Here is a 10540-nt window from a genome sequence, read left to right on the forward strand (position 1 = left end):
GAGAGAGAGTGTGTGTGTGTGTGTGTGTGTGTGTGTGTGTGTGTGTGTGTGTGAGTGAGGGAGTGAGTGTGTGCGAGTGTGAGTGAGGGAGTGAGTGTGTGCGAGTGTGTGTGTGTGTGTGTGTGTGTGTGTGTGTGTGTGTGTGTGTGTGTGTGTGTGTGTGTGTGCGTGTGCGTGTGCGTGTGTGTGTGTGTGTGTGTGTGTGTGTGTGTGTGTGTGTGTGTGTGTGTGTGTGTGTGTGTGTGTGTGTGTGTGTGTGAGTGAGTGAGTGTGTGTGTGTGTGTGGGGGGGGTATGTGTGGCCTAGCATTACTATACTTGTGGGGACCTACATCCGTTTACACAGTCACGTGTGGGGACTGGCTTCCCTTATGGGGACAAATTGGAGGTCCCCATGAGGGGAATCATTAATTTTAGGGTGAAGACCTGGTTAGGTTTAGGATTAGGGTTAGGTTAGGGTAAGGTTAAGGGTAAGGGTTAGGGTTAGGCATGTGTTGGTTATGGTTAACGTTAGGATAAGTCTCCAGGAAATGCATGTAAGTCAATGTAATGTCCCCTGAAGTAATGTATACATGGTGTGTGTGTGTGTGTGTGTGTGTGTGTGTGTGCGTGCGTGCGTGCGTGTGTGTGTGTGTGTGTGTGTGTGTGTGTGTGTGTGTGTGTGTGTGTGTGTGTGTGTGTGTGTGTGAGTGAGTGAGTGTGAGTGTGCGTGTTAAGATTTCCTCTAGAGGATGCTAGAGAGGCTTTAGATACTGGTTTTACAGTTGACCGTTTTCAGAGTTTCTATCAGTTATTTCTTAAACATATAGGACATCAGTGTCAGTAAAACCAATAAAGGACAAGATTGAGTTCAATGCCACCTCAAAAACGTCAGCATTATACTCATTAAAATATAAAAAAAGAACTGCCAAATGGCTATCATAAGGCTTTAAGAGTCTTGAAGAATACACACAACAAAGAGAATTAACTCAATTAAAATATATAAAACAGGAAAAAAATGAATATGTCTTCACCAATTATGTAAAGCTTTAACAATGTAATTATTATACAAGAGAAAAATTACAAATACAAAGCAATAATAGATGTTAGCAGGTCAAAGATAAGCCACGTTTATAGTATATTTGTGAAGGTTTAAATAGAATATTCCCATTTTGTAAAAAGATATTGTGAATTGGGGGAATGAGAGTAATTTAATCCGATTTATTTGCATTAAGTTAGATTTTTTTTTCACATGAAATGTATTGTATTCCTGTTTGATATTGCTGAATTAATTAATTTAGTCTTTTCTTTTGTGATTCTTTGGGTGGGGACATTATTTGTCATGTGTTGACACGCCCTGAATGGTTTCCACACATCTGACCCAGACCTGGTTGGTGGGATTTGAATTGTTATTTCTTTCTCAGACTGTACTTGATTAATGCAAAGCAGCAGCAGCAGTCAGACTGGGACCAGGATCCTCAAACAAAGCATCCATTCACAGGAGCGCTGGGGAGGGGGGGAGGAGGGAGGAAGGAGGAGGAGGGAGGGAGGGGTGCTATACATTTAGGTAGGCCTAAATAAATCAATAACAGTGTCAAAGTCTGGGGGGAAATGACTGTCAACATGCAAAATCATATGAGTGTGTGTGAGTGTTACTCTGAGGATGGATGATAATGCATGATGTCTAATGTGGATCAGAGGGAGGTGAATTCAAAATGAACTGAATGTGAACATATATCCAGCAGAGAGAGAGGGAGGGAGAGAGACAACAAAAGCCGGGGACCAACAAAAGCCCTGGATGCCATGAGGAGAGAGATGCTGCGTTCAGGTACACCCTGTAAACTCCTGCTTCCCAGTGTGCAGGAACATACTGTACAGACCATGTGTACAGACTCAGACATGGTGAGAATCAACACATAACTGGTCCATTAATTCATGTTTCAATATGTAATCTAATTTATAATCATTCTGATCATTGATTCATCGTTTGGGTCATAAACGTGTAGCTTGTCACGTGTGAGGATTTGTCAGTTTTTCTCTCCTCTCTTTTATGTAATTTTACTTTCATTATATTTGAGGTTTTAAGTGTAGGTCTAATTGAAATTGTTGTTTCAAAAAATCCTCTTTGACGGTGGATATTGAGACATTATTTTACAATTTTCTGACATTTTATAGCTTTATGTATGAATTAATACAATATTATTTCAAATTAAATAGCTGTTATTTTTTTTACTGTCACTATATGCATGTCCATAAATGCATGCACGCGCACACACAGTGTATATTTATTTTAGAGATACGTGGTTCTCACAGGTCAGCGACACAAATATATTATCAAATGTTCTTATTGATTGCTGTAGATTAAACTAAGAGCATGACATGTGCAGCAGTAAAATCAGAGTCCTATACAGAAAAGTACGTTAAATCATTGAGTTTTTGTTTTATTGTTGCATGGCATAAACATTAATGCAGCAACAATATTAATCCTAAATCATAAAATCACTGACTTTTTGGGACATTTTTCATACACAGACTTTAACCTCTTAGTATGATTTTGAAAACATGACTCAATCTGGATTTAGTTCTTCAAGATTTACTATTTACTACCTTTACTCAAGTACTGTACTTCCTTAAATGTTTGAGGTATTTGTACTTGAACTCTACTTGAGTATTTCTATTTTATGCTACTTCAAAATTCTAACGCATTACATTTTGGAAGAAAATACTGAACCTTTTATTCCACTACATTTATTTGACAAGATAAGTTAGTGGTTACTTTGCGAGTTCATATAATTAATAAGAAAATTAAATGAATGATTAAAGCTTTTTATAATGGATTGCAGTATAAAACATTCAATCAAGTTATCTCCACCTATACCAGCTGCAAAATCTAAATTATTTTCAGATATCATTTATAATCCACCAATATAATACATAATATTCTGTAAATTGCCAAATCTGCAGAGTGAGTACTTTCAATTTTTGTACTTATTTTGATGTAAATACTTTTGTTCTTTTAATTGAGTCATGTTTTGAATACTTGTAAATGTGTGTTTTTCCACACTGTGGTATTATTACTTTTAATCAAGTAAGATATTTGCTTACTTTTTCTACCTCTGATACGGAAGAGGAATAGGGCTAGAGAGAGATTTGAGATGTGACCAAAAGGAAAACAATATTTGAATTCTGTGAAAAAGTCAAAATTCAGACAAAAAATACAAATTCTATGAAAAAAGTCAGATTTCTTAGATAAAAATTCGGAGAAAAACGTCACATTTCTGAATAAAAGTCTGTATTATTCTTTCGGTTTTCTGAAGCAAATATAATTATTTTTCAAATGATTTTTTTGTTCTTGAAAATCTCGGAATTCTGACTTTTTCTGACTGAGGTTTGATCAGAGTTAAAAAAGAAACAACTTTGTGTAATATCCCAACATGTTTTCCTCATGTGGCTCTAACCCTCCTCCCTTGATTACACCTTTGAATCTTATAAACCCAAAACACATTTTTTCCAGTTGGGTTGAGTCATGTGCCACCTCGACGTCCACATTTCCGACGCGCCCCTGAAGGCAGCAGGAGTCCTCCCAGTCAGATCTGGCTGAACGTGACGTGCCGGAGAGCAGCGAGGTTTCCTGGCGGAGCTGCGGAGGAGCAGGAGCGGGTCTGCTGTCTGTCTGTCCGTGTGTCTGTCTGCCTGCCACCGCACTCTCTCTCGTCTGTCTGCTGTGGGACACACACACACTAACACAAATAAACCTCATATTTCATCGTCTTTCCACGGTGTCAGCGGCTATGGATGCATCGCTGTCCTCCTCCTGTTCTCCCCGCTGTTGGATGCTCCAGTGCCCATAGAGGAGGAGGAGGAGGAGGAGGAGGGGGAGGAAGAGGCGGAGGAGGGGGGGCATCTCATTCTTCGACTACCAGGTGAGATTATTATTATTATTCTTATAAGGTGATATAACGTGTTGGGGGAGGGAGGTGTTGGGGTTTGGGGGGGTTGCACCGGGTGAATGGGTTTGTGTCGAGCCCGGAGCGGAGGTTAGCATGCTAGGCTAGCTGATGTTAGCTTCGTCATCCGCCAGTGTGAGGAGGGATGCGGCGCCGGGATGCTGCTGTTGCTGCAGGAGGGGAGGGGAGGGTATAACGGTACCGTCTGGCCTCGGCCCATCTCCGTGATGAACGAGACCCCCAACCTCCCCGTTTATCCCCCTCTCATCCCCCTCCTCCCTGGTCTCCCATCCGCTAAAAAACACAGCGTCTCAAGGGTTTTTCCATCTGAAACACATGAACATAACGGTTTATACCAACGGCTGTCAGTTAGCCAGACATGCTAACAAGCTAACGAGCCTTCCAGCCCACCAAACCCTCAGGAAGTGAGCCGGACGGTGAAGCTCATTTTAGGTAGTGGTCCAATTGTGGTACTAGAACTTCCGTTTCAGTCAGTGGCATTATTGGGCCCAAAATGACTTTTCCCCATTGACTTACATTCAAAGATTCAAAGGCTTTATTTTCATATGCACAGTAGCTACAGTTTAGATATAGCAAAGAAAATCCCAACCAAAAACTCCCAACAATATAGTGAAAAATACAAGAAAATTGATTTAAAAAAAAAAGTAAAACGAGATAAAAATACAACAAAGAGACAGTAAATATACCATAAAACCTTCAAATGAAATACCATAAAATGTAGGACTCAGCGTATATATTTTTTTAAACGAAATCAACTACCCAGTACAAATACATGTATAACTTTAATTAAGTTAAGAAAAGTTCCAAAATGCTCTAAAAAGCTGAATCCAGAGTTAAGTTTCCCTTTTATATTCTGGATAAATTAAAGTGTTCTATTCAAGACGGAAATACTGCAGCAACCGAAAGATAAACGTTACTACTCTAGCAGAAATATATACATCGGCTATAAGATAAGATGGACCTTTATTGAGCCCCATAGGGTGTCATAGCAGCAACAGAATAAGACAGAAATACAGATAGTACATATGGGATGATAACATGTAGTAATAGTATGAATCAAAATAACATGAGTTTAACTCTGAATTTGAAATTAAGCTAAATTGCGCATGCGCTATGGGCCCACATACGGGTACTTTTGCTCAGTCTATTTCGTGCTTCATTCGCCACTGAGCTACTCTCATAGGAATGAATGGGGTCCCACCTCCACCGCTGTATCCACTTCTCTTTATCCATCCATGTTCCAGCCGGCTAACATTAGCATTAGCATCACCCCTCCTCCACCACCTCCTCCCCGCTAGCATCCCTGGCTAGTTTTCATCCTTTTCCAGCCGAGCCATCACAGGCCACCCTGTCCCACACAACCCTTCCGTTTCACACCGGGACTATTTTATCCCCTTTTTAAAAAAAGCGACTCGTGGGTTTAAACGTCGCACCCAACCAGACATTTATTCGCCCATTGATATAAAACGGAGCACGCCAAGCGGATGTTGTTATGTAACGAGATAATGACACCACACGCCCTTGAAACAAAAGCTGTTGTTTCAGTATTTGTTTGTTTGTGGTGCGGTGCAGGAACCCAAATCCTGGTGGATAAATTGAAGTCAGTTAGTGGCGGAGGTTTGGTTTGGTGTAACCGAGGGCCGCAGCTGTGAACCGGCTTCTGAAATATACAACGACTGCTCCTGTCAGCCATTGTTTTTGTTGTCATCGGAGGGCTCTCATTTGTTCCCAGCCTCGGATCTTCCCATTGATGGTGTGTCGCTGTGCATTGAAGGAACAAGGCCAATTTACCTTAATTATTATTCACAGTCATTAGGGAGAATATCATTGTTACCTAGATAGATACTCTAGTGATGTATGTAATTTATATTTTTGAATTAACTTGCTGCTGATGTTCATTTTTATTTGTATTATATTTAAATCTAATTTTATCTTTTAAATATTTTTAACTCGTGTAATGCTTGACAACACTGCTGCTGTGACAACATAATTTCCCAATTTAGGATAAATAAACGATCTATCTATTAATCTATCCATATATCTATGTGTCTATGTGTCTATCTGTGTGTCTGTCTGTCTGTCTGTCTATCTATTGAAGTACCACTTAGAGGTTATGTCACATTGGGATACATGATATAGTTATTTTTGTAATAAGATGACTGCTTTGCTTTTGTCAGCCATTTTTGTTGTCTTCATTTGATCTTCATTTTTGATGGTGTGTGCGCTGTGAATGAAAGGGAATTAAATTGTAATGGTAATACTAGTTGTGTGGAAATAGTGAATGCTATGGTGGGATTCGGTCAATTTGACTCTGACATAACATTATTTTTGTTGTGGTATTTTATTTTTTAATGTTTAACTTTTTTAATTGAAGGAGTCATATCTAAATATGATTGTTACCCACAATTATAAAGGTAGTACAAGTTATGTAAAGATGATTAGTCTGAAAAAAGGTCAGTTAGACTCTGAGAAAAAACAATTGTATTGTTAAATATCTTCTTTAAATGCCAGGATTCATATCTAAAGGTTATTTCCTCATGGGTAACATGATATAGTCATTCCTGTGAAAGGAAGACTACATAGTCATGCTCTTGTCAGCCATTGTTGTTGTTGTTAACGGAGGGCTCGCAGCTGTTTTCCTTCCCCTGACTTCCCATTGATGGTGTGTGCTGTGCGTTGAAGGATCATGGACCGTCTCGACTCAGAGTCATTATATGGAATATGATTCTGACCCACAATATGTACAATTATAACGGTAAAACAAGTTATGGGAAGATGATGAAATGCTATGGAAGAAAAGGTCAGTGAGGCTATGAGATTGTTTAATGTCTTTTTTAAATACTAGAAGTAAGATCTAAAGTTTATTTCACCATGGGTAACATCATGTGATAAGATGACTGCACAGTCATGCTCCTGTCAGCCATTGTTGTTGTTGTTGTTGTTGTAAGGCTTGTATTTGTTTTCAGCGTTGTATCTTCCTAGTGATGTTGTGTGTTCTGCGTGTTGCAGGAAATTAACCTGTTTACCTGCTGAAATTACAAATGATGTTTTATAGCCATTATATGGAGTGTGATCATTACCCATAACGTATTAACGTGTGCAGGAAATACTAGTTTCGAGGAGATAATGAAATGCTATGGTGGAAAAGTCAATGTGAAAAATAATCATATTGTATTTTTAAATTCATTGTAAAATACCAGTTAAGGTTATATGTATGTGTATATATATAGTATAATACCGGCTTAACTGGTATTTTACAATATATATATATATATACACAGTTAACATGTAATAGGCCAGTTTTTTATAAGATACAACTACAGGTCTGCTCAGTAAATTAAACAAATGTGGCCAGTTTTCCCTCCACAACATCTCTAGCACAGAATACTCTGAAAATACTGAAATGTAAAATTATGATTCACAGTCATTAAAGGGAATGTGATCTTTACCCACAATGCACTGAATTGTGCAGGAATGGCTATAGCCGTGAGGGGAAAAACTCATAATTTATTTACTATATTTCTTGTAAAAATACTAGTAGCAGTAGGACCTAGAGGTTATGACATGATGGGTAACATTATGGGCATTCCTGTAATGAGATCAGATTCAACTTTGTTGTTGTTGTTATGGCATAGAAGACAGGTTCTGAGACAGCAAAATGCAGCTTAGCATCTAACCAGAAGTGCAGAGTAATGTACATGTGCCAAGTGGTGTGATAAATAATACATATAATAGACAGTAAAGGGCTGACATGGATATGCTGGATATATGAAGTATGGACAGTAATGAAAACATGTATAGCTACAGTGTGAACAGTAGGACCTGTGCAGCAGTTACAGTTGTACTGTGATGTAATACAAGACAATCATTTGAGTCATTGTTGTAATAGTGAGACTGAACAGGAAGATCTTTTGAAATATTTGAGCATATGCATCTATTAGTGCTCGCAGAGGTCTAAAGGGACTGAACATCAAGATATGCATGTTAGGCCTCTAATTTGTGATGCTATTTATCAGTCGTCTCCTAGATTGTTTTGGCTCTGAGTTGCTTAGATAATGTTACAGCGCAGCCGAGGAGAACGCCATTACTGTTTACATCTCACGCTGTCATGAGCCTCTCCTCCAGGACGCTTGCTTCTGCGCAGTGATACGGCTGCTGGTGTTGTTTAGTGGAAGGAAAGTAGTTCCTACGTAGAGCTGCTCACAGAAGGGTCTGTGGCTTATCTTAAATAAACTGGGTCATGCTTTTTGGAAAAGTAGAGAGATTTCTAGTTCAGTTATATTTTAGAGAAGGCAGCTGATAACAAAAAGGTCAAATGAAAGAGACTGATGAAGAACTTAGGAGGAGGGTTTAGGGTTCATTTGCTACCTAATTTTTCAAATGTCCTTTTTTTTTCACATTTATCTTTATCATGTTTTTGTCTCAGTAAAGTTTTGGTTGAATGGCCATTTTTTTTTTTTTTTTGTCCATTCATTTTAGTTTCAGTGTTAACATTTGTCTATCTTTTAGTCTTCAGATTACATCGCATTGATCATTCGAGTCAATCTAATTAAGCTGAAATATATCATTGTTTCTTTCTCTCAAGGTGCCGTCTTGTCATTGCTTAGTCATGAACATTTTTTTGTTTGCGGACAGAACTAGTCATAGTTTTCCTTAATAAAATGAACACTGGGAGGGGTGAAGATAGAGAGAAGGTTTGGGAGTGAACCAATGAAAGATGAGTGAGGGCAAGGTAGGAGGGAACAAGGGAGGGTGTGGCAATAGATGAGGAGGAAGGGGACAAGGAGGAAGGGGGGGGGGCAGATAAAGGGAATCACCCCAAACTGCATAATTTTCCTATTTATTATACTTCTCTATACCCCGAGTGCTGTTCGGGCAAATGTTTTAGAAATGATCGTTAATTGCAATTTGCAGATCCATTTGTTCAACCTGTCATGCATGAGTTTAATTTGCATGGATTAAATATAACTTTTAATGATCTCATATCACAAAGAACAGCTTGCATATTGCACATTTTCGCAGGTCAAATACAACCGTGCTGATATTGTACTTTAGAATCTTTTAGGGGCAGATCGTTGGTCAAACACACACAAAGAACCGATGGTCATTCACAATGTGTAATTAATATGGTTGGAAAATGGTAGTCACACACACCTATCACATCTTCCCAGAGACTAAAGGGATATTTTCAAATTGCGCAATTAGTCACTTACATTTTGAATACTTGCTTGATCAGAAAATATTGACAGTAATATATATTTGCAGAAGAAGTTGGGTTAGGAGGGAAGGAGTCAGTGAGGAATGGAGGGGAATAGGAGAGTGTGAGGAAGGAGAAAGGCAGCCAAGGAAAAGAAGGATGGATGATTTGGAAGAACAGAAGGGTCTAGTAAAGGAGGGTCGAAATAAGGAAGGAAGGAAGGAAGGGAAGTGGTATAAAAGTCAGGGAGAAGTAGTTTGAGAGAGGAGGAAACAAGAGCAGGAGAAATATCGATGTGGATTGTTCAATGACTGAGGTACAAGTGTATATATCGAAGGATTCTGGGAAGGGAGGAAAGAGAGGAGGCGAGAGGGGGAGAAAGTAGATGGGAAGTAACGACAGAGCTAAGTAAAGGAAAATGGGTCCCATGGAAGGTTTAAAGGAAGAGAAGAGGAATAAATAAAAGGTTGGGGAAGGCCTTAAGGGAGAGAAGGAGAAAGGAAGAAACAAATGAAGTACAGGACAATATTTGAGGTGGGGCGTGATGTAAGGAGGCAAGGAAATGGGAAAGGAGAGAGAAGATGATGAGAAGGAAAGTAGGGGCATGGGAAGGAAGCAGTTGGAGAATAAAAGTGAAAGGGAGGTTTCCTAAATCTCGGGAAGGACTGAGAAAAGAAAGTTAGGGAGAAGTGGTTAAGAAAGGACCGATAAGGAGAAGGGGAAGAAAGTAATGGGGGTAGGAGGAGACAAGGAAATGATGAAGAGGAAGGGAAGAAGGGCGGGAGTTAAGAAAGAAGGAGGGATAAGAGGAGGTTAAATGTTAAGTAACGACTGATGGAACGAAGGAATTATTTAGCGTGACCGAAAGAAGTTGGTTAAGGTAGAAAGTGTGAGGAGGCAAAGAAGAAAGGACACAAGGATGTGAGGAGACAGGAAGTGTGATTTAAGACTCGGAACAATAAGTGGCGTCCTGCTGTGCGAAGGAAACCATCCACTAACCTGCTGTGTTTGTTTTGTTTCCTTCCCTCTCTCCTTTCTCTGCCTCCGTTTCCTTCCAGGCTGACTCACCGCGGGAGCGCCTGAACACAGGAGGAGAAGACAAATACAAAGTTTAAGGGAGAAACAGAGGAAGAGAAGCAAAAGGGAGGGAGAGAAATAGGGGAGACAAAAAGCTGTTAAGAAGAGCTGAGGGATACTACGAGGGAGGGAGAAACAGCAGAAGAAGAAACAAGAGGAAGTTGGGTTGGCGGGGCGAGAGGAAGAAAGAGAAAGTGATTTTGGGAAAAATAAAGAGACTCTGTGGGAGACAAGTCAACAGATCTGAGGTCAGGTGAGAGAGGGCGCAGGTAGATTGGAGGTCGGAGGTCAAGCGGCGGTCAGACTGAAGGCTGACTGAG

At 39.7% G+C, this 10540-nt stretch overlaps 1 protein-coding gene across 1 annotated transcript in view; it reads right to left on the reverse strand.

Moving 5' to 3' along the window:
• Positions 1-4029: 4029 nt before the first annotated feature.
• Positions 4030-10540, reverse strand: part of LOC104949463 (RAC-gamma serine/threonine-protein kinase-like) — a 17198-nt gene continuing 10687 nt past the window's right edge. Inside the window, exons 7-8 of the mRNA XM_010775820.1 lie at positions 5217-5230; positions 4030-4219 (exon numbers count right to left, since the gene is read on the reverse strand). Coding sequence (XP_010774122.1) covers positions 4030-4219; positions 5217-5230 — 204 coding nt within the window. The remainder of the gene's footprint in view (positions 4220-5216; positions 5231-10540) is intronic.

Source organism: Notothenia coriiceps, unplaced genomic scaffold (genome assembly GCF_000735185.1).
Source record: "Notothenia coriiceps isolate Sejong01 unplaced genomic scaffold, NC01 NC01_scaffold00016230, whole genome shotgun sequence".
NCBI lineage: Eukaryota > Metazoa > Chordata > Actinopteri > Perciformes > Nototheniidae > Notothenia > Notothenia coriiceps.